The sequence below is a fragment of the Mirounga angustirostris genome, unplaced genomic scaffold, assembly GCF_029215605.1.
Source record: "Mirounga angustirostris isolate CCGP_5_RB_7025 unplaced genomic scaffold, mMirAng1.0.hap1 SCAF_5, whole genome shotgun sequence".
NCBI classification, from domain to species: Eukaryota; Metazoa; Chordata; class Mammalia; order Carnivora; family Phocidae; genus Mirounga; species Mirounga angustirostris.
In genome coordinates, this window is record NW_026991713.1 from 153,243,313 (window position 1) to 153,267,492 (window position 24,180).

Here is a 24,180-nt window from a genome sequence, read left to right on the forward strand (position 1 = left end):
TTAGAATCATCTCAGCCCCCTTGGTACCAGTTGACACTTCAAGAAAGAGTGTTCTAGAATATATGGAAAGAAGAGGGAAAAGTAGGAGAGCAATTCACCACCGCCCCCCGCCACCTTCCCTAAGCCAACCAGCTTTGTCATTTTGTGTGCCTTTTCTTCCCTACCAGCAATATGCATTGCAGATATTTACATAATTGCAATAAGAATTTGGAATCCTGTTTTTCATTTGGCATTATAATATTAGCCCCGTTTTGCCTATGCTGTTCTGCAGCTTCCCTAATGATAATGATCTTCTTTAATGCCCACAAGGATTCCATTGAGTAGAAATTCCAGAGTTTGCCTCATCCAGTCCTTTCCTGTTGCATTGTCAGTAATGGACCATTGTAAATAACGTTCTGATGACTGTCTTTGTGCAAAAGCCTTTTTTCTTTCCTTCCCTTTTCTGATTATTTCCTTAGGATGGATTCCCAGAAGTGCCTCTAATCACTCTCCTTCTCTTTCTTGTTTTCCGTTCTCCTCTTCATCCCACCTCCCTCTTTCAACTACAAAGAGAAACCTTTTTTTTTGAACCACAAACTGTCTACACTGAGGCCTCCCCTGGTGTCCCTCCTTGCCCCGCTCTTCCCTCTTCTGGAGAGCGGAAGAAGGAGAAGGGAAGAGGAACCATTTTGTTCCCTAAAAGCCTGAAAACGTGGCAAAGTGTCCTCCCGGTGTCTGGCACATAGCCAGCTGGGCTACAGGGCTGCAGCAAGCCAGCTTCCATTCATTCTCTTCTCCTGGCCTCAGACTTCCCTCTCCTCTCTCGGCAAGTTCTAGTCTGGTTTGAAGGGAGACCAGGGTGGGTTAGGAACCCAGGACTGTACTTACTACCTGCTGACCTTGAACAAGCCATTAACTTCTCTATGCCTCAGTTCCCTCATCTGTAAGATGGGTACACTAATAATAAGCCTCGTAGCATAAGCTGGTGCGAGTTTTAACGGAGACCATCTTCAAACACTACCTTATGAGTTATGTATTACTGTTATTATTATCCATGTTTTAACAGCGTTTTACATGCTAAGTGCTCACTAAGTGCGCATGTCACTCTGGATGTCTCAGTTGCTTGCTGTTACCATGAAGCTGCCACAAGCAGTCAACAGTGAGCTGGGTGTGGGAGCTGCACGCTCCCTAACCGGTGGTATGAACTGCTCCTTGACTGTCCGTGGTTCCCTTTGCTCGGCACGTTCCCTTGCACAGCCCACCCTTGCCCAGTCTTTGAAGGTCAGCTCCAGTGCCACATCCTCTGCGAAGCTTCTCAGGGGCTCCCCCTCCCAAGCTGAAAGTAGCTCAGACTTCCCTCCAGCACTCTCATGGTGGATAGCTGCGGTGCCAGGGGTCAAGGTCATCCACGAGTGTCTTTCCCCTCCTGCTAGCCTGGGACAGAATCTTTGCCTGCAGAGCCATTGCGCCCATCATTGTAGGAAACACAGTGCCCAACGCTTTGGAGGTGAATGTTGTTCAAGAAGAGTTGTAGTCCCAGACTTCATGGAATTTATAAGGCAAATGACCATATATAGGAAATTCCAAAAGACACCCCCAATTCATTTAGGGTTGTTGAGATTTTCTCCTGGTATTTGTTTTGGGATAAAACAAGCCATCAAGTTTGGAATGGGGCCTGGAATCCTTTGGCTTCTACCTCATTTTTTATTATAGTAGAGCCATTGTGCCTTGCTGTGGGCAAAGTGGATGTATTTATGGATATGCTCCTGCAAATAAATCAGGATAAAGGACCCTTATCCCAAAAGGCAAAAGAGAGTGAATTCCTGCCCCTGGGGTGTCTGGGGAAATAGCAAGTGAAAACTTTATTTCAGGAGCCTCATTTCCTCTGGGCATTTCATGCAAATTGTCTTTCCAGTCTATAGTATAACTTTTCATAGAAATAATGTCTATTGATTTGTTTCCTCATTATAAAATAACACATGTTCAGTGCGGAAATTTTTGAAATGGCAGACTGAGAGAACAAAAAAAAAAAATCAAGTTTGCTTTCGAGCCACCATCCAGAGATAAGACTGTCAGTATTTTAATACAGGTACTCAAACTCAAATGCTGTCCGGGAACAGGTGGGTGGCAGGTGGCGTTGCTCACCCCTGTAGGGTGGGCTGACCGTACCAGTCTGGAGCCCCCATGGGCCCTCGTTCTGAGCTCCAGCACATTCTTGCCCTAAGGGAATTAATAGGCTTGAAGTTGCCAACACGTCTCCTGATTTTTCAAGAGAAATTAGAAATCCAGATTTTTCTGTGAATCTGATTTTTTCAGTGCCCACATTATTTTAAGTAAGAAAGACACCTTTGGGCCAAGTGGATGCATCTGTGGTGGCCTTTAGGTTATATCGTATCACAGCTAATCAAAACTACCTCTCGTCTTTATTTTAATGGCTTAAGTACCATATCCAGTCAAGAGGAGGTATCAAAGGACTTTGTATTCAGTCCTGGGTGACCTGTGCCCTACATGCACTTTAGAAGCAAAAGGTTCAAGAGAAAATCTTTCTAGAATTTTCACCCAATCAACATGTATTGATTGAGCATCTGCCACGTGTCACTGGGCGCTCAGCCATGACCTAGACAGACCAGACCTCTGAGTTCAAGGCTTTCCCATTCTAGTGTCAAGACAGTACCTAAGCACATGTAAAGAGAAACAAAAGATCAATAAGAGTAAAGGCTTTGCTGAGGATGAAGGTAAAGCCATTTGGTAGCAATGAGTTGGTGATGTAAGATTCAGTGGTCAAGGAAGAACTCCGTGGGATGGTAACATTTATGCAGAATGGCAATACAGAGCCAGACACGCAATGGAAAAGGAGAAGAGCATTCCCAGCAAAAAGAATATCCTGTGCAAAGGCCCTGTGCAAAGGAGAAGAGCATCTCCAGCAAAGAGAATATCCTGTGCAAAAGCTAAATGAGCTTTTAGCATGTTCAGGAATCCAAAATAAAAGCCACGTGGCTAGAAGGTGGGAGTTTGAGGCAAAGGGAAACAAAACAAGGCTAGAGAAAAGAGGCAGGACTTTGTAGACCAGGTTGGGTGTTTAGATTTTATCACAAGCATGAAGCAAACCACTTGTGGTATTTAAGCAGTGGACAGTGGACATGGCTACTAGGAATAGGTGACAGTAGACAAAGAAATAGGAAGGGACAAGTAAGGAAGCTCCTGGAAAGGTCCAGGTGAGGCACAGTGGTGGCTTGGACCAGGATTCTGGCAGTGCATAAGGAGAAGAGAGGATGGATGCAGGTGGTGACAACAGGATTTCTTGACAGAAGGTGAGGGAAAGCAAGCCATCAGAGCCTTAACTCCTGGGTTTCTAGAATGCTTGACCTTGGCTCATTTACTTGACCCCTTAACAGCACCCAGTACAACTGACCACTCCCTTCTGGAACTGCTTTCTTGTTTTGACTCCCATGACAAGCTCTCCTGCTTTTTGTCCACCTGCACTGACCCCACCCACCTTACAGAACAAACAGCGACAGGGTATCTATCGCAACGATGCTGTGTAACAAGCCTCGAATCAGAGTTTTGGATAAGAATCCACACAGTGCCCAAGTTGGTGGGTCAGCTGGGCAGCGTCCAGTCTCCACTGGCTTCTCCTGCATCTGCAGCCAGCTGCAGGTCAGGGGCGGGGGGTCCTCTGCATTCTTGGCTGAGAATCGTCACCGCATCTAGGATGGCTTCGGCTGGGACAACTGGGGTGGCTTGTTCTCCAGCGGGCTAACTCACGCATGCTCTCTCAGTAGTCACAGAAGAGCCAGAAAGTCAAATAGAAATGGGCAAGGCTTCTGGAGGCCGTGGCTCAGAACCCGCGTGACTCCCCTTCCGCCAATTCTGCAGATTTGAGAGGGAGAGCGAGACTGCCTCAGTGGCGCATGGAGACATGTAGAGTGAGGTGGAAAACAGCGTGGGGACGGGAGAGGGGAAGACCCGGGGACATGAATGCAGGCCACCGCAAGACCCTTCCAGAACTCTTACCTGCGCTGTCCACCGTTGCCACCAGCCACAAGCCGGCACTTCAGGCTTAAATTAACTAAAATTTCAGTTGCTCAGTCACACTAGCCTCATCTCAAGTGCTCAGGAGCCACGAGGAGTCAGCAGGGGCTGGTCGCTCCTGGATGGGACGGCACAGATGGTAGAAGGTTCTGCAGCACAGTCCAGGGATGGGAGGGGAGGGTTGTCGGCTCCCAGTGTCCAGCCCCGAAGCAGGTTTGCGTGAGCCACAAATGCCCAGCGAGCAGTCCCAAGACAAGCGCAGGCTTTTTCTTCTCAGAGCCCGGGAGGTATCCGGATAACTAGGCAGTGACGCTGGGAGCTGCGTACACCCAGGCAGGCGGCTCCCCTCACCATCATCATTGGACACAAAGACGCCCGCTCCTGACTGGAACCAGAGGGAAGGAAGGCCAAGGGGGACAGGGATTTGTGGGACGCTGTCCCCGAGGGGCCACCAGCACCCGCTGAGTGCTGTGCCATTTACACCCTGCCGAAGCTGGCAGCTTTTATTCACACGTAGGAAGGACAAAGTGCGGGGCTGTCCACAACCTTCCCCTCTTGGCTCCCCGCCTCCTCGGGGTGATCTCTGCTTAGCTTCCCTGCCCCTTTCAGCCAGCGAGACTTGGAATATCAAAGGCATGTATCTTCACGAGCTACCTATTTGTGTGTGTGTGTGTGTGTGTGTGTATGTATGTATGTATCTCAAATGGGCAATAAATTTTAAGGATAAGATCCAGTGCTGTGGGTGAGGACAGTGGGAGCATAAATCAGTACAACCTTTCTGATAAAGGTGGACAGCAGACCTGAGAGCCTGTTGGAGACAACATAGAAGGAGAGATGTCCCCCAAAATAGTTTTGTTCAGAGATGTTTAAGGCAGCATTGTTCAGAATGGCCAAAAAAAAAAGTTAAGCATCCAATGATGAACTTGCTCTATGAAATATGTCATTGCACACTGTGGAGTAGTGTGTGTGCCCACACACAAAAATCATGTTTTCAGAGACATTTCAAAGGCATGTGATAATGCTCGGGAAATACTATGAAGCAAAAAACAGGATATAACCAGTATGTATGTTATGATCCCAGGCATGTAAGATTTATGCAAATATATGCATAGAAAATCAGGCTGAGAGGAAATCCATCACTATGGCATCACTGGCCCACCATTGGCCCTTCCTAGTACCTGGCACTGGAGGATCAATAAATATCTGTGAGCTGACATCCTCTATGGGAAGCAACATCAGAAGTAATAATTTTTATTTTCTTTATTGTGCTTTTGTACAGTTAGCGGTTTTACATTGATAATCAGCCAGGAAGTCATTGGGGGTGACTGAGATCTGAGATGCACAGGGAACAGCTTTCGGGGATGGTGCAAAGGGCCTGTGGTCAGCACTAGATAAAACAGGGCCTGCTGTGGGGATGGGGCAGCGCGCTGTGTTGTGAGCCTGCGCGCCTCGGGCCCTGCCCCCTGAGCTCACGTGAGACTGTGTGTGTGTGTTCCAGGTACTACCCGATGGGCCACCCAGCATCTGTCCACCTCTACTTCCTCGCGGACCGCTTCCAGGGCTTTCTGATCAAGCATCATGCCACCAATCTGGCCGTGAGCAAACTGGAGACCCTGGAGACGTGGGTGATGCCAAAGAAGGTCTTCAAGATTGCAAGCCCGCCCAGTGACTTCGGGAGGCTCCAGTTTTCCGAGGTGGGAGGCCGCGCTTTCATGGTCTTTTCCAGCTGTTCTGCTGGGTTCTGTTGGCCAGTCTGATGTTTGGCGATGGAAATGGGGGGAAGGGGACTTGGGGAGCCCCAAAGATAGCACCCCTGTGCCTAGAGAGGCTCCTCCAGCCCCGAACACGGGAACCGGGATCTTAAACAGGGCTGGGGGGAGAGAGACGGAGGGCGGCCGGGATCAGCGGGCCGAACCAACCTGGAGCTGTGATCTGTTTTTTACAGTAGACTCTGTATTCCTCTTCAATTTTCATCCCAGCCAGTGATTCCTGACCTCTACTGGTCATAGACCGTGACAGACGAGTTTCCTAATGAAGCAATGGCATTAGTCCCCTTTTACAGGTCAGAGAGCTGAGGCCTATGGAGGGCCAGGGATTTTTCTGGATCACAGCTAGGAAGTGGAAGAGCTCAAATTAAGCCCGGGTCTCTGTGGCCACAAATTTCATGCTTCATGGTGCTTCTGTCTCCCTAGTTCCTAGTGCCGGGGTTTATTCAGATCAGTCATTGGATGAAATGAGTGGATGGATGGATAGGTGGGCAGGCAGGTGGGCCAGTGGTTAGACAGATGGACGGGTGCATGGATCCATAGGATGCAATTTTATTTTTTTGCCCAGCACCACCCTTGTCACATTAGCCCTACCTGCAGACCTGGTCTGGCCTTTTGGCAGGTGCCGGTCCTGCTGCCTAAAATACTTTGCCTCACATTTCCACAGGGCTAGCTTTTTTTTTTTTTTTTGGCTATTCTGATCTAAATCTAAATGGTGTACCCTCTGAGAAGCCCTCCCTGCCCACCCATGTGCACAAGAGCTCCATTCTCCACTTGACACATACCTATTTTACTGTTTTTGTAGCATTTACCATTCAAAATCATCTCGTTGATTTCTCTAATCACTTGTCAGCTGTCCCCGAGAAAGCTGGGACCATGTCCCTCTTGCTCACTGCCGTGTTCCCTGCACATGGCATCTGGAGATGCCGAATATGATTTCTGAATGGAGTGCACGCACTTGGGGGCAGGGGAGACGCTGCAGAAGGGAAGCACGATCCAGCTTAGTGAGGGCTGGCCCACACCAACCTCCAGTACCCAATTTCTGCCTTCCCCATCTCTGCAAGAAGCTAAAGGAGGTGATTAATCCCCGGAGTTCAGCATTCCCCATGAGTGTGGCTGCTGGGTTAGGGATGAAGAGTCTGGTTTTAGAATACGGAGTATTCTCGAAGTATTCTTAAAAGGGCTGGGAGTTGGGGGGTTTTGGGGGGGAGTATCTCACCTGCTTATACGGTCCATGCCAGTCCCTTCCCAGCTACCCATGGCCCCACCTGGCCCATCTATGCCCTACGGACTGGGGTTTCTTGTGAAGCCACCATTTTCAATTAAGGATCCAAATGGATTGGCTGGATCCAAGCTGCCATGGGAGCCGCCTCCATATATTACTAGCGTCAGGGGGCAGTTAAAACACTGCCCCAGTTGGATTCTGCGCTGGGGGCCCAGGCGGCCAGTTGAAGACATTAATGTCCCATTAACGAGATGGATGCCTGGCGGCTGGGCTGTCCCTGTTGATGAGCCAGCCGTTGGGTCACGGGGCACTTCTGGCAGTGACAGATGAGGGTGGCCACTCTGTGCCTAGTGATTTGTGAGGGTTCCTACTGTAGGGCTGGTAACTTTGATGTGAGAACCACCCAGATCTCTGGCAGAGTAACAGTGTGTGATGCAGGGAGCCCCAAAGTTTATAGTCTGTACTTTTTTCTGAAGTCCTAATAGTTTTTAAGGCAAACCAGGACAGGAGGGAAAGGAAGAACCACAGGGGATCCCCCTCGTGGTGGCACAGCCCCAGGGCTCCCCGCTCAGGGCCTGGCTCTCAGCAGACAGCCAGTGTCGCTGAGCAGTCAGAAATGACTTCTCCCTCCCACGGGAGCCCCATGCTAGTGGCCTGCAGAAAAGATGATCGTTCCTTCAGCAGAGAGTCACCAAGTGGCTACGATACCCTAGTGCAGGAGAGGCCATGGTGAACTAGACAGGTCAGGCTCTTGTTGCCTTGGAACTGTAGTCAGGTGGGGCAGTCAGCCTGTGAGTGAGCAAATAAATAAACAAAAACATTTCAGCTAATGGCAAGTATTATAAAGAACATAAAACTTCGTTGATGTCATTGCCAAGGGCTGAAGAGGCCGATGGGGACGACTTTCAATGGGATGTTCATTTGGGAAGCTTTTCTAAGGAGGTAACTACGGTAGAGCTGAAAGCTATAAAAGAGCCAGTGACGGGGAGGTCTGAAGCAGTCCAAGCAGAAGAGCATGTGCAAAGGCCCTGAGGCTCCAGGAAGGAGCTGGGCACACTCAAGGAGCAGCAAGGCCAGTGTGGCCAGAGCACAGTGAGTGAGAGGGAGGGCAGCAGAAGGAAGGTCTCAAAGTGGATGAGGCAGATCGTGAGGGGGCTTGAAGGCCCCGGAAAAAAGCTCAGATTGTATTTTAAATGCAAGTGAGAGACTTTTAGTGGGTTTGAAGTTGGGGAGTGACATGGTGAACTTGAACAAGGACTTCAGTTTGAGTAGTGATCACTGTGTAGTAAGTGGCCAGTGAGTCCATGAGAAGATCTCGAAGCCCCAGAGGGTGTGATAGCAGCAGGGCCCCATCTCAGGCAGCCCCAGCCCCGCGCGCACTGGGGGGTGGCATCTAGCCTTCCGCTCACTCTCCTCGGATTGGAAATGAGAGCCAGCTTCTGTGTTGATAGCTGCTCCACAGATCTTCCACTTGGGTTGTCTTGGTTTTAGAGCTCAGACTTCAGAGGATTGCTCACCCCCATTTCTTTGGGGAATCCAAGGATACTGTTCTGGAGTGGCCTCCCCTAACTGGTCACAAAGCCCTTCTTTAAGAAGGACCCCATTCCTTCTGTGACCATTCATCCACTTGTTAGTATCTATGGGAAAGCCAGTGTGTGGAGGGCCTGGCGCATAGGGATGTCCGTGTGCTCAGCCCCTCATCATTCATGATATGGTTAGAGGTTGGAGGCATGGATGGAAGGAAGGAAAGAGAGAGACTGAGCACCCACCACGTGATCAGCACTGCTTTAGGCTCTAGAGATACACTGGTGAGCAAGCCAGATACAGTCCCTCTCCTCGTGGAGTTGACCCTCCTGAGCTAAGGGAAGAGATGCATAAATTAAAATTTATAATACTGTGCCAAAAAACCCCGAGATGGGTGGTGCCTCTAACGGGGAAGGCTTCTGAGTAGAGGAGACACCTCGGCTGAGGTCTGCCTGAGGAGTAGAAGCTGGTCAGGAGGGAGGGGAAACAAAGGCAGACTGTTCAAGCCAGAAGGCCAGGAACGAACGGAAGGTCAGAGACGAGAGAGCGCCCTCCTCATGGAGGCACCGAGAGTAATCCAGGTGGCCCAGAGCAGGGGTGAGTGGAGGGGAGGGCGAGGGGTTGAGATGAAGCGGGACAAAAAGGGACCAGACCTCACAGGATGGGGTGAGAGACCAGACTTGAGAATCCTGAGGTGCTGAAGAGGGTTGCAGGTAGGGAAGGGACAGGATTGGGTTTCTTCAGAGACATCTCAAGATTCGGAGGCTAGCTGGAATCTTGCTCACTCCCTCGTTCATTTCTTCACTAACTGCTACGGGTTTCCTTCCTGCCCTGATGCAGCCACTGTGCTGGCACCAGGGGCCTCGGGAGGAGCTGGGCAGGGGCGGTAGAAATGCCCAAACGCCACCCATCTGGGAGGGCCACCCGTCCCTGCAGGAATGTTACCGCAGTCAGTGCCTCAGCTCCGCTGGGACAGCCCCTCAGTCCCAGTCTGGAGGCTGTTGTCTAAAGACGGAGCCTGGGAGCGCACGGCGGCAGGAAGGGGGTGTGCATCCCCTGTGGGCATCAGGCATCCGGCATGTTGGTGTTGGATGAACGTGTGAGGGAGTGAACAAGAGGCTGATACAGAAGACGCGGTTAAGAACATAGCCTCTGGGGGCCCCGTGCCGGCTCTGCCTCTCACCGGCCCCAGCAAGGGACCTAAGTGCTCTGAGCCTCGGCATTCTCATCTGTGATGGGAGGATAATGACGGGGTCTCCCCTTCACGGAGCTGAGAGAGTCACGCAGGCCAGTGCATCGAAGCGCTCAGCGCTGGGTAAATATGAGCAACGGAGCTCTGTGTCTCGGAGAAAGAACGGACACAGGACCTCGTGGCAAGAACGAGAAAGTCAACCGGCTCCCACTGGCACCTCACAGCCGGTGTCCCTCACCCCAACATGTGCACACTCATTGGAGAAGCTGGTCGTGGAAAGACCACGGGAACCGGCGAGCCTTCGAGTGTGCTCGTCATCCGCTACCAGCATGCCCACATGCTGGGTCTTCAGAAACTCCAGATGAAGCCTCCTGGGTGAGCCGAAGAGTCATTCACTCGCTGATTCCACAGATACTGAGCACCTGCTGTGTGCCAGGCCCAGTGCTAGGCACCTGGAAAGCACAGTGACGCCAGCCACGGGCGCATTTGAGCAGCAAGAGGACGATTCACAAGGACTTCCTGGCTCCTGGCTAGACCGTACACTGCAGGCAACAGAAGCAGGAGGGAAGCCGAGAGCGGACTCCCGGCCAGAGACACATCTCCAGCTGGCTGGCAGGAAGGATGGATCATACAGTCACCCCCCACCCCCGAGGTCCAGCTCTGAGCGCTGTGGGGAGGCCACAGCTGGGGCTTCCTAGAAAAGCCATGTGGACTCCTGCCCTGATAGGAGGGGCTGAGGGACCCTCCTTGTTCAGAACGTCACACGAAATGGAGGTGCCCGATCTAGAAGACTGAGCACTGAAGTGGAAACCAGCTGTACCTGCTGTGTGGGGGGGGAGGGGGAGGTGTACGTTTCCTGGGGATGGCCTGCCAGCAGACATTCATTCATTCAGTGCACGTGGTATGTTTTCTTTCCAAAGCACGAACCCTGCGTCAGGCACAGGAGGCCCAAGAATTTAATGAACGGACCACAGGCCTTGTAATCCCCCAGACCGGGTCCAAATCCCAAATCTTCTGCTTACTACTATTTGTGCAGTCTTGTGCAGGTGACCTACTGGGATCCTCAGTTTCCTCAACTATAAAATGGGTATATGCATTCCTATGAGCAGGATCTTAGGCCTCTCTGGGACCCTGTGCCCTACCTAGTTCAGGCTCAGTGATTTGAGGACTCGCTCTCGTTTCAGGTCGGCACTGAGTGGGATGCCAAGGAGCGGCTCTTCCGTAACTTTGGGGGTCTCCTGGGGCCCATGGATGAGCCAGTAGGCATGCAGAAATGGGGAAAGGGCCCCAACGTCACCGTGACTGTCATCTGGGTGGATCCCGTCAACATCATCGCAGCCACCTACGACATCCTGATTGAATCCACTGCTGAGTTCACCCACTACAAGCCCCCTTTGAACTTGCCCCTGAGGCCTGGGATCTGGACAGTGAAAATTCTTCACCACTGGGTGCCAGTTGCAGAGACCAAATTCCTTGTTGCACCGCTGACCTTCTCAAACAGGCAGCCCATCAAACCAGGTGAGTACTCCCGGCGTCTCTGCGGGGAAATATTTCATCCTGGGGGTCTCTGGGGTCCTCCTCCTCAGTGGGCAGTGCCACTCACATGGGGGGAGGCATGTAGGCTGCCTCGGAGGACAGTGCTCTCTGCTCTGTATTTTCTCCTGCTTGTTTGCATAGAGAACCTTCTAATTTTCTACTTGTACGCTGAGGTGATGTCATCTGTCTGGGTATTAGGGATCTAATTCTTACCTGCTCTCCCACTGGACTTCCAGAAAGCCCTGATCATATTTAAGACAAGATGGGAAATAAACCCAGGCAGATACTGAGTTTCAGCAAATCTTACTCACTTTTTTAAAAACAATAATTAAAATAGGAAATTCTGTTCATCAAAAACATGCTACGCTAGGAGAAAAGACACTACATCTGGTAAAAAAAAATATTTGCTACACATAAAAAAAGTCCCTTCAAAATATGTAAAGAAATCCCATAAATCAGAGCCAACTGCAAGCCACAGGCCAAATCTGGCCCACTCCCTGTTTTTGTAAATAAAGTTTTATTGGGACACAGCCACACCCATTCATTGACATGTTGCTTTTGGTTTCCTCGGGACTAGTGGCAGCCCTGAGTAATTGTGATGCAGATTGCATGGCCCATAGATCCAAAAATAGTATCCGGCCCTTTATAAAAAAAAAAAGGATTACCAACTCCTGTTACAAAGGAGAAAGAAAAAAAGCACATAAATGGCCCACACACATGTAAAAGGATGCTCAGCCTCATGAATAATGAGAGAAATGCAAATGAAAAGCAAAAAGAGATCCCACTTCACACCACCATGCACACACCACACACACCCGTGCTGCACAGAAATCCCAGGTCTCGGTGGGTGCCCTACAGACCTGTGCAGACCTAGAGCAGAATTGTTCCTAATGGCACCAAACCAGGAGCAGCCCAGACGCCCACATCCAGGTGGATAGACACCATGGGCTCTGCCCAGATAGCGGAGCTCTGCGTGGCCGGGAACACCAGCACCACTCCGCTCCGTGCACAGATTTGGATGAGTCTCTACACCGTAACGTTGAGGGGGATTATCGCAGAAGTCATAACGAGGGTGCATATATTTAAAGTTCAAAAGCATGCCCAGCCACCAGTACATGATTTCAGGACTCTCGTGTCTGTAGAAAGCTGTGAGGAAATGAGTCGTTGACACGAAATCAGGATGGTGGTTCCTGCTGGGCATGGAGAGGCATGTTGGATTCCTAATGCTCCCGCTGCCTTTTTCTTTTCTCATCCGAAGAATTTACTTACATTTTTCTGTGTCCTCGTCCTGCCAGCAGACATTCTGATCTCCTCCTCTGATCACTGGAGAGGTCTTCCTCCCCGCTCAGTCCTACCTCCCGCAGGAACCGCTGCCAACACTTGAGTATTCATCCTTCTAGAGGTTTCTGGAGGTTTCTAAAGCATAAACATGAACATACAAAACAAGTCACACATTGCTGGCTTTTGGAAAATGGAGTGATAATTTTGTCATGAGACTTGCTCTTTGGACTTTCTGAGTCTGTGTATCTAAAGCTACCTGCTGCCTCATATTCCTTTGGATTAAGGACCCAGAATCCATCTGTCTCCCCCGTGAGTAGACACATAGCTGCTTCTGGTGGTGGTCGTACAGATAACACTGCAAAGATTCTTGAATCTAAAATTGTCTGTGCCCAGGGGCGCCTGGGTGGCTCAGTTGTTAAGCGTCTGCCTTCGGCTCAGGTCATGATCCCAGGGTCCTGGGATCGAGCCCCGCATCGGGCTCCCTGCTCCGTGGGGAGCCTGCTTCTCCCTCTCCCACTCCCCCTGCTTGTGTTCCTGCTCTCACTGTGTCTCTCTCTGTCAAATAAATAAATAAAATCTTTAAAAAATAAAATAAATAAATAAATAAAATTGTGCCCATACAGATACATCCATAAAATAGATTCCTCGAAACATGATTTCTGGGTCTCTTGATATTTGAAATTACCTGTCTACATCCAACAGATCAGAAACCCAGAAGCCAAAAACACATTACAACCTCTATTAGGGTAAAAAGGGTTCTGGGCTGGGTGCCATTTAGCCAGTGACCTAAGGAGAAGGGGACAAAGACATGGGGAGGGGGTGCCTGGGATCCGAACAGGGGGGTGTGACATGAACCCTGTTGACTTCTGCTAAGTTTCTGTGCTGAGCAAGCAGAAAGATACAGACCTCATGTTTTCTCGAGATGGAAGTCTGCTCCCCCCCTCCCCTGTGAAACAGGCAAAAGACAGCCCCTCCAAAACTAGCTGGGCACGAGCAAGTGCCCTCCTGATGAGTTTCCCATCCTTAGCGTCCCTGAGAGTTCCCAAAGCCAGACGCAGAGGAGGATGATAGAAATAGCATTCGCCTCTTGGCTCCAGATACACCTGTCAGACAGAACAAAGGAGCGGTCCTCCACTCCAGGGGGAGAAAAAAAACCCTGGGACCATTCACTTGGGTCCTGATTTTTCCAGCTTTTTTTTTTTTCCTCCTTGGAGTTTCTGAAGATGGCACGGCTCTTCCTTCCCCTGCCCAGGATGAGCCAGGGGTCAGCACCCCCCACCCCACCCATCAGTAAGTGTGTCTGTTAACAGTGTTCCAGTGACAGGGAACACGAAGGTGGGAGCAATGCAATTTGTAAAATGATTCATCAAGAGTCATTTGCTATTGATGCGTCCCTGGTAATCTCAAGAAATCTGATGAGGTGGAATTGAGGAAAATTTAATTATAGAGGCATGCATCACGGGCTGGTACTGTAATAGCATTTCCCGCATTAACCTCATTTTTCATAAGGGTTTTCTGCATCAGCCACAATATTTGGTTCCCCGCGTTCAGATGCTTGTTAGCTGCTCTTTTCACTTTGCATGTCCGGCCTTTTGTGGGTTTGGGTAGCTCCCCACTGCCAGCTCTGCAGATGTGGAGGGACTGAGAGGCTCCGGTGGACAAGGCAGGAACTGCTCGAGAAAGAACAGGCTCTGTTCTCGGACAGATGGTCCAGGAGCTGCCCACCCTGCCTGCCAGCACCAGGAAGAGGTGGGCTAGGGCCAGATTTATAAGGCATGTTGTTAATTCCACTGGTTACTTTAAGAAGGGCAGGTGTATGGTCTTTCTGCCTCCTTCTTGAACCCCACTCCATACCGCACATATTCGAAAACAGCATGCAGATTATCTGAGCTATCCTGGTTGCCGCTGAGGGGGACAGCCACCATCAGGTGAACGGGAACTGTTTTCTGAATGCCACACTGTCCCATAAGGACGTGTCTTGGAGACCTAGCTATCTCCACCCGAGCCAGAGCTGACTGGCTAAAACTGACAACTCACATAAATCAGTGGCCAGTAAGTTTTTTAAATCTATTTTTGTGTTTGGCAATGAAATAGGCAGTAAGAGGGAACTTCTCCAAAATAGAAACGTCTAGCTTCTCTCCGTCAGCCCAAATGTGTGCACTTTCTGCTTCCCCATCTGTAAGCCCAGGAAGTAGTCATAGCCCCCTCTTGATGTGTCCCTTTACTGTTCATAGAGCACATGAACTTCCTGAGCCCCTTGCCAGCCCTGGGGGTCTCACTGGGGCAAGGACGAGTATCCAGTTTACAGATGGGGAAACCACGTCTTGGAAAGACTGGCTTCCAGATGAAAATAAAATTAAGGGGGAAAAAAGCTTTTTTAGTTTCCAGTTGGTGGATGAGCCCACAAGTAGAGAATCGTGAGGACAAGAACGGGCATTGGACTCAGCCAGTCTAGGACCTAACCGCAGCTCTGTCTCGCACGATGGCCACCCATTTCCCCATCTGCAAAGTGGGCATAACACCAGCCCTGTGGCTTTGTGTGTGTACAAGGGTTGTGTACTAATAACACCAACCCTAATAATCCTGGCTAAACTTCTCCAAGCAGTTAGTCTTTGCCAAGTTGCCATCCACGTGTGCATATAGTATAATTCACGTGCAGTATGATGTAGTTTCCGGTGTACAATATAGTGTTTCGACAATTCTTTACATCCCCCCGTGCGCATCACGACAAGTGCACTCTGAACCCCCATCACCTCTTGCACTCCTCCTGCCGCCCACCTCCCGTCTGGCAACCAGCAGCTCACTATCTAAGAGTCTGGTTTTTCCTGTGTCTCTGTTTTCCTTTGTTTTTGTTTCTTAAATTTCACATGAGTGAAATCCTATGGTCTTGTCACTTAGCATTAGACGCTCTAGCTCTGTCCATGTTGATGTAAATGGCAAGATCTCCTTCTTGTTGGTACTGAGTACTGTTCCGCTGTATATATTCCACTGTATACACCACATCTTCTTTATCCATTCATCTATGGATGGACACTTGGGCTGCTTCCGTAGCTTGGCTATTGTAAATAATGTTGCAATAAACGTAGGGGCCCACATATGTTTAGCAGTTAGCGCTTTCATATTCTTTGGGTAAATACCCAGTAGTGCGATTGCTGGATCCTAGAGTAGCTCTGTTTTGAACTGAAGCACCTCCATACTGTTTTCCAGAGTGGCTGCCCCAGCTTGCATTCCCACCAACAGAGCACAAGGGTTCCTTTTTTTCCACGTCTTCGCCAACACTTGTTTCCTGTCTTTTTGATTTTAGTTTTTTTTTAATTAAAGATTTTATTTATTTGACAGAGACACAGCGAGAGAGGGAACACAAGTAGGGGGAGTAGGGGAGGGAGAAGCAGGCTTCCCGCCGAGCAGGGAGCCCGATGTGGGACTCGATCCCAGGATGCTGGGATCATGACCTGAGCCAAAGGCAGACGCTTAACGACTGAGCCACCCAGGCGCCCCCTGATTTTAGCTGTTCTGACAGGTGTGAGGTGATACCTCCTTGCGGCTTTGGTTTGCATTTCCCTGCTGATGAGTGAGGTCGAGCGTCTTTCCATGTGTCTGTTGGCCATCTGGATGTCTTCTGCCCACTTTTTTTTTTTTTTTTAAAGATTTATTTATTTATGTGAGAGAGCGAGAATGAGAGAGAGAGAGAGTACATGAGAGGGGGTAGGGTCAGAGGGAGAAGCAGACTCTCCGCCGAGCAGGGAGCCCGATGTGGGACTCGATCCCGGGACTCCAGGATCATGACCTGAGCCGAAGGCAGTCGCTTAACCAACTGAGCCACCCAGGCGCCCCCTTCTAAGTGGATTATTTGGGTTTGAGTTGTGGAAGTTATGTTGGGTACTAATGCCAGGTGCCATTGTAAGCACTTAACATCAGCACGTTTAATCATCACGGAGCTCTAAGGTACCAGGTACTGTACTCCTCTGATGGTCAAGGAAAGAGCAGGCGCGCCGGAAGCCACACACCAGGGCTGTGAGCCCTGTGGGTTCAGACCCAGGTGCCCTGATTGTCGTCTGCATGCTCACGCATGAGGTGCTGCTCAGCAAAGCAGGGCTGTGGAGAGAGCCGGTTGAGGTCAACAGACCCGGACTCAAACTTTGGCTGCGACTCTCATTAGCTCTGTGATTTGCAGAAAGGCCTTTAATGAGGTTTTGCCTCTGCCCAGAATTCTTTGCCACCATCTGCAGATGGCTTCCTCGTTCCCATTAACCAGCACTCAGCTCGGGTGGCACCTCAGAGAGGTCTCCCTTGCCCCCCTCATCCAGATAAACATCCTCATCACTCTCTAACTCCTGGGCCAGCAAGCTTTTACTGTAAAGGGCTGGACGGTAGACCTTTCCCGCTTTGTGGGCCACACACGGTTTGTCTCAACGACTCTGTGGTGCTCTGGTGGCAGGAGCAGCCACGGACGGCAGGTCTGCAAAGAGACACAGCTGTGTCTTGGTCAGACTTGACTTACCACACCTGGTGGGCCAGACTTGGCCCAAGGACCACAGCGTGCCAAGCCCTTGCTCTGACTCCGCACGCAGCGTATAACGTAGTCCGTAGTCCGTTCGAGTTAGTTACTGATCACCGGCTGAAAGGACCTTATCTATGGATTGTCCTCAGTCTCCCTCCGCGGGGCTATAATCTTATCTGGTTCCCTCCGCGCCAGGTGGAGTGGGGCCTGGCCCTTAATCTTTAGCAAATGAATGAATGAGTGCCTTGCAGAGAGAGGTAGGTGTTGAATGAATGCCTTGCACAAAGTAGGTGCTGAAAACCTATGAGTGAATGAATGGTCTGGACTGCTGAGCTGCTCTGTAAGCCTGTGCTCAGTGAACAGACGTGTGGACCGTGCCCTGCACAAAGTGGGCTCGTGGCTGTGGAGGGAGTGTCCCTGGGGGGTGTGTCCTCGTCTGTGCCACGGGGCTGCCGACCCCTTGACTCCTGCCAACCACAGGAGACTGTCCCGGGCGTATGCGCTCTGTGACCCTCCTGACCATCTCCTTGTTCCCTGTGGCTTTCAGAGGAGGCGCTGAAGCTGCACAGCGGGCCCCCCCGCAGCGCCTACATGGAGCAGAGCTTCCAGAGCCTGAACCCCGTCCTCAGCCTGCCCATCAGCCCGGCCCAGGTGGAGCAGGCACGGAGGAACGCAGCCTCCACGGGCACAGTGCTGGAGCGCTGGCTGGACTCTCTGGTAGGTGGCATGTGGACTGCCATGGACGTCTGCACCACAGGCCTCAGTGCCTGCCCCGTCATGCAGCCCTGCAGCCAGACGGCCTGGAGCTCCTTCAGCCCCGACCCCAAGTCCGAGCTGGGGGCGGTCAAACCCGATGGCCGGCTCAGGTAGCACCGGGCCCGCGTGGGCCTCAGCAGATCTCAGAGGGAAAGCAGCTCGAGGGCCGGTGGCGCCCGGACCCTGGCCCCCCAGTCCCAGGGGTGCCTTTTGTGACGAGGGGGCTCTCCTGGCTACAGAAAGATGGAGAAGGAAGGTGTGGAGGTGCCAACGACCCGCATTGTGCACGCTGGCCCCTGGGGGCGAGGATTGCTGGGTCCCAGCGCCATCGTGGTCTTACCTCTTCTGGTTGATCCTCGAAGCCTCCAGGTTCCTTGTCCTCCCCCTTGGTGACCCAATCCCCCCAGTCAAGTGATTCTCCAACTTTTATTTTGAGCAGCAGAATTTTGTTTACTAAGCACAGGTGGAGGCAGAAGTTCAAGGTGTGGTTGAAATCCAGGCTGCTCTGGTTGAAGCTGGGGAGTCTGAGGTTTTTTCCTCAACGCTCAGCCCAGTGGGCAGTCCCTTTGCCCGGGGCACCTCCTGAGGTACCTCCCCAGAACCCAAGGGCTCTGCAAAACCCCATATGAAAAGCACTGCCCAGACTGTGGGCTTGATCTCCAGCCCCACCCTTGGGCTCATCTTCCTGCTCCTGAGCGGGGAAAGGGGACTGGCTGAGCCTTCCGCCAGCCCTTGTCCGGTGAGTTGTCCTCCTTACTAACGAGATAAGCAGGATAGCTTTTTGATGGGACATGGCCGAGGTTCCCCAAAGTCTGCGGTCCAGGCCAGCCTCCCTCCAGACTGCCCCCTGAGGTGGCATCAATGGGATGAGGTTCAGGGGTAGGAGCATCAAATCTCCCAGCCATTCAGGGGCCGGGAGAACTCTGGGGACAATGGCCATGAGACTCAGAGATGGGTTGGAGCCAACTCCTGAGCTGGACAGCACAGCAATACCCGCCCCCTGCCTGAGCCCTTGCGCTCCGAAGTTGGGCACTCCAGACCTTTGGGAATTGCCCCACCCCCCACCCCCCTGGTGCTGTAGGGAAGTGACCAGGCTTTTCACATCCAGTAACAAGCATTTCAGATTTGGTTTTTAAATTCATGCCCTTCCTTCTCCAAGGTGCCAGCAGGCCCCTCTGCTATGCCATGTGAAAGCTAGAAGCTTGAGCATCAGGGCGGTTTAAGCCTAAACAATAGTGTTCTTCCAACTGCTTGAGTTGCCGTAAACCTGAAATGTGTCCTTGCTGTGTGCCTCGGAGGGCTGGCCCTGCTCCGCTGGAGAGCCCATCCCGAGGCCCCTTCCTTCTCCAATTCTAGCCTCCCCTCGCCGCACCCCCCCCTGCCAGGACAGGCTTTCCTTGGCCAAGGCCCACCCCCGGTTGCTAACGGCCCTGCCCTGGAGGGCCCATCCTTGTGTTTCTGGGCAGTGTGGGTATGAAGGTACTTCAGTCCCTCCTGACCGCTCCACGCTCACCCACAGTCCCGCCAGGCCGCATGTCCTAGGGGCCAGGGAGGGTCTGGAGGAGGGACACTTTCGGTATTTATTATTTCTATAGTTTAGTCAATGACTAATGAGTAGGTGCTGCTTTTGCAGCTTGTCAGTTACGTCTCTTACTAACTGAAGCTGCCTTTATTCACGAAAGGCCCCCCCTCCCCACCCCCAGTGTCTGTCTCTCTCCTGTCTGCCCCACATTCTCCATGTCCTCAGAGGAAAGCAGGGGTGTTGGACACCACGAGGAGAATGCTTGCACCAGCATCATCCACTGGCTGAAAGCGGGGTACCCCTGGGGACACTGGAGCCTTAGTTTTTCCTCAGGCAGGAGGGAGCCTCGGCGGGTTCTCTGGTCCCCGTGGGGCTGGAATTCCTGAGCCATCCCTGCTGCCCACGGCAGGCACAGGGACAAGACATGCTCATGACTCGGGTGGAGGGAGAGGACCCCCTTCCAAGCCTGAGAGGGAGAGAAAGCCAGTTTACGAAGACGGGGAATGGTCGTACTGAGCCCAGAGCTAGCCATGGTCACCAGGGGCTCCAGAGACCTCGGAGGAGCTTGCTGAGAAAACCCGGATTATCCCTCCATGAACTTGCAAACTCTAGGAGCCCAGCCAGCCCGTGCCACCACCCCTTTCTGCCCCAGCCCACCCAGGGAGCCTTCCTCTTTACCCTCCTGGCCAGACTGCTAGGAGTCCCGTGGTTTCCACCGTGTCCTGTGCAGGGCTCAGGCCTGGGTCTGGTGTGTGTGCCTGCAGACCCCTGCCTGCACCCATGACAATGCTGATATTCCCCCCCCCACCCCAGAAGAAGCAGAGATGGTCTACTCTGGGCACCATCTCCCCTCCCCACCCCCGCTCACAGCAAGGAATTCAGAAGCCAGTCAGTCACACCCCGTGTTTCTGTAAAGATCTCTGGTTTTTGGACCAGGGAATAACGTTGCTATTAAAAACAAAAATTTCCAAACAAAGCCCAGGACGATTTGAGAAAGGGTGATGTTTTCCCAGGGGACACAATAACAGCTGAACTTCATCGGCCTGAGAGTGAGTGATTCGGGAAAGGGCACTAGGGCAGGCAGCCGTGAGTTCTGGCTGTGGGACCCAACCACAGGAGATGAACCCGGGTTACAGCCTGAAGCCTGGCCCCTGTCTCCCTGACCAGGAGCCTGAGGGCAGTCTGGGGAGAAGGAAGCATTCAAGAGGCTGTGGCACCCTGTGTCATTTCCCAGCCAGCCCGTCCAGTGACGCTCAGGCGGCTGCCTGTCTTCCCGACTCCCACAGCCCAGGCCAGGCGCAAAGCAATCTCCCTCAAGGACGCAAGCAATGCACAGACCCCATATTTAACAAGGGGGCCCTTACCTCCCTTTGGAAAAAGACCTTCCTGGTCAGATCAGGAGTCATTCAGGCTTCATTTCCCCCTTGCTAGTTTAAGATGCCAGTGCCCTCAGGACAAGCAAGACCATCCTAGTCCCCAAAAGGGGCGCATTGCATCTCTCTGGGCACATGCCTGGGTTGGGTGGACCTGCTGCCTTCAGGCTCCCTGGTTGACAAGTACAAAGAGGACATGGGCTGGAACCTCCATCTCTTTGCCAGGAAGGTGCAGAGTAGAGAGAAGCAGCTGTGGAAGGTGGGGCTTGAGCCAAGACCCCTTACACAGCAAAGTCCACCGGGGACTCAGGACATAAGCCCCCCAACAGCACCCAAGGGAGGTATACTAGGAACAGCTGTTGGCCAAACCCTGTTAGGTCAAAGCCACACTCTGTGGTAGGGGTCGCAAATGCTTAACATGGTTGGCATAAGACAATTGGGAGTGGTGGGGACTGAGGTCTGTGCGCACGGCCCACCCAAAGACAGCAGCCCGTCTTTGCAAGTGAGCCTGCAGAATCTTCCAATTTGGTAAAGGAAGCCAGAGATCCAGATTTTCATAGGAAATTTGATTTTTAAGTGTCAACCATGTGTTTTTGTTTTATGGGTTTTTTTCAGTTTTGAGTGTGGGCAAAGAGAAATTCCATAGTTCATCCCGTGCACGGCCAACCACCTCTGCTCTCTGGAGAGCTGGTTTGCCAGGAGGTCAGGCAGTGCCCTGGTGGAGGAGGAAATGAGCCACCAGTAGGAAGGGGCAAAGATTATAGCTCATTTCGCCGATTGCTCTGAAGCAAGAACACAAATCTCTTACCAGTCATTCCACCCCGAAGAGACGGTCCCGCGGAGGAGAAGGGTCCCAGAAGAACTGGCTTGTGAGGCTGGCCTGGTCCCAAGATGGTGCTTAAAAAAAAAAAAAAGAATTTGGAGACCTAACCTAAGGAGGCCCATACCTTCCAGAATTCCAGCCCGCCCAGGCGGAGGTGACAAAGACAGGGGCCGGGGAGGGAGGGGTGTGTCAAACAGCCCCAGGTTTGAGCAGCCGTCTTAGCACACGTCTTGGACACTCTGTTGGAGCTGTGCTGGCTCACAGGACACCCTCTTCAACTCAGTTACCTTACTTTTTGCCCATGGGTCTACCACAGGCGCTACCTCATTGTGTCTGCTGAGAAGTTTACCTGGGGAGGGGGGGGGAATAATTAGGTGTCCCAAATGTGCTGGAGCTGAATGTACAATCTATGCAAATTTCTCTCCCTCTCTCTGTCTGTTTCTCTCGGAAGTTTGGGCTTTTTTGTTTGTTTTACCTTACCAACAAGATACTGTGTAGACCCCTCTTAAGACCGAGGAGGGCTTTCATGCGCCACCTGTGTCTACCCCTCACGTTGTCTTTGGTTCTGCCCTCACCAAGCCCGCAGGGAGAAGGCGGCCCTCCCCTCCCCTCCCCTCCCCCTGGCTGGGAACACTCCAACTGCCTCTCCCCCCCCCCCCCCCCCGGAGTCCCCAGGAAAGCAGGTTCTGCCCCTGGCACCCCCCCACTTCCTGCATACCATCTCTGCTCCATCCTCATTTCCCTCCCACTTGCTTCTCCTCCCCTGCTTCCCCCACCGACCCCCAAAAGCCTTAGGTTTCTCCTTTTTCAAATGTGGCCTTAACATTATTTTTGGAAAGCTGACTGCCCTCTCCCTCCAACTTCTACCAACATCCAAGAAAGAGCATCCCGATGCTTTCAGGGCAACCTCCTCAGCCAGGGGCTGCCCGTCTGTAGCTTGCAGACGCGACAGAAACGGCTTCTACGTGTCGTCTTTAAGAAAAAGTATTCTGTTGTTCCTCTGGGTAAAATGAAGGCTCCGGTGCTCCCACCAACGGCAGCTCGCTGGTGCAGCTGTCCACGCGCACTGCGGAGGCACCGGGCTGGCTTCTGCCCCAGGCCGGTGTGAGCACCTACTCCCCCGTCCTCCCTCTCCCACCGCCCCCTCCGCCTCCACCCCCCCCCACCCTCCCCCCGGCTTGATGACTTCCTGTACTTCTTCAAGGGTAAATCAGGAGAGTGTCTCGATTTCTCTTTCCGTCCTTCCTGCCTGGAAAGGGAGAGTGTTCCGTATTCCCAGCAGATGGGTCGTGGGTCGTGTTCTCAAAGGGATCACGCTCCTGACTTCCATCGCTCCAGGTCCCGTTGGCGGCCAAAGACAACCCCCCCAGGGTTCTCATAGGAAATTCACTGGAATTGAGTGCAACCGTCCTTAGAGTCCTTTCTCCGTCTTCTTTTTTGTTTTTAATATTATGTTGTCAGTAGCATTTGTTTTATTTTTTTTGTAGAGGCCTCATGATAAGTTATTACTGTCCCCCTCATTTTTTTCTCAAAGACATGTGGTGATATAGTTTTTAAAAATAACTATTTTGTTATAGATCATGATATGCATAAAACTGTACAGAAATATTTTGTAATGTATTGATTTAAAAAAATCTGTAAATAAAGTTTAAAAAAGAGAATTCCAATGGCACACACTGAAAGATGTAGATATTTTGCTATTTATTTAAAGGAGTATTTTAAAAGAGATTGAACTATCTGAAATTGACCAGTCATCAAAATTCCGATCCTACGAACGCTTTTCTTCGAGGTAGACAGTGTTTCTCGGAAGTGATTGCACTACCCGCCCATTTTTGCACCTTTTCTGTATCTTCATTTAGCAGAAAAACAACGAAATTGTGCCTTAGCTGTATTTTTTTGTCTAGGGGAGTTTGTTTCTGTCTGACAAAGCAAAATCTTTTGCAGAAAACAGTGGATGTATTAAATACTGTATCATACCAAAAACACTGCAGGTGTATATAGATGCTTTCTGTCATACTGTGTTTTCAGATGCAGAATTTTAAAAATTAAAAAAAAAAAATACTGTCTTTATGGAACAGTGGCTGTATGGCTTCTCTTCAGCAATATCCTGCATCTTTACCAAATCCAGTACTCTCTTCCTTCCTCTATTGGGTGATTATAGAATCTGTCATCTGAACTGGGGATGGAATGCCCAGACCCCAGGCCTGAGTTGGGCCACTCCTGGGAAAACCTGGAGGTGTGGATGCACTCCCTAATCCAGCCTGCTGTCTTTTTTTTTTTTAAGATTTTATTTATTTGAGAGAGAGAGAATGAGAGAGAGCGAGTACATGAGAGGGGGGAGGGTCAGAGGGAGAAGCAGACTCCCTGCCGAGCAGGGAGCCCGATGCGGGACTCGATCCCGGGACTCCAGGATCATGACCTGAGCCGAAGGCAGTCGCTTAACCAACTGAGCCACCCAGGCGCCCTAGCCTGCTGTCTTCTTGCAGTGACATTATTGTAACACCCTCCTGTACACGACTGCCCTGGTTGAGGTCGAAGTGTATGGTTTTAGACCCTTTGGTAAGTCAAGGATAGCCAGGAAGGCCTGCCATTTCAAGTGGCAAACGGTTCTCTCTCCCCAGCTGGCTGGTTGTGTAGCCAACGCGTTTCCTCCTCTCCACATGGCCAGAC

General features: G+C 51.4%; 1 protein-coding gene across 1 annotated transcript in view; it reads left to right on the forward strand.

Annotated features, from left to right (window-relative positions):
- Positions 1 to 23,585, forward strand: part of XYLT1 (xylosyltransferase 1) — a 299,327-nt gene extending 275,742 nt beyond the window's left edge. The window contains exons 10-12 of the mRNA XM_045875055.3: positions 5,510 to 5,705; positions 10,903 to 11,236; positions 17,584 to 23,585. Of these exons, the coding sequence (XP_045731011.1) occupies positions 5,510 to 5,705; positions 10,903 to 11,236; positions 17,584 to 17,906 (853 nt within the window). The 3' untranslated portion in view covers positions 17,907 to 23,585. The remainder of the gene's footprint in view (positions 1 to 5,509; positions 5,706 to 10,902; positions 11,237 to 17,583) is intronic.
- The last annotated feature ends 595 nt before the right edge of the window (positions 23,586 to 24,180 follow it).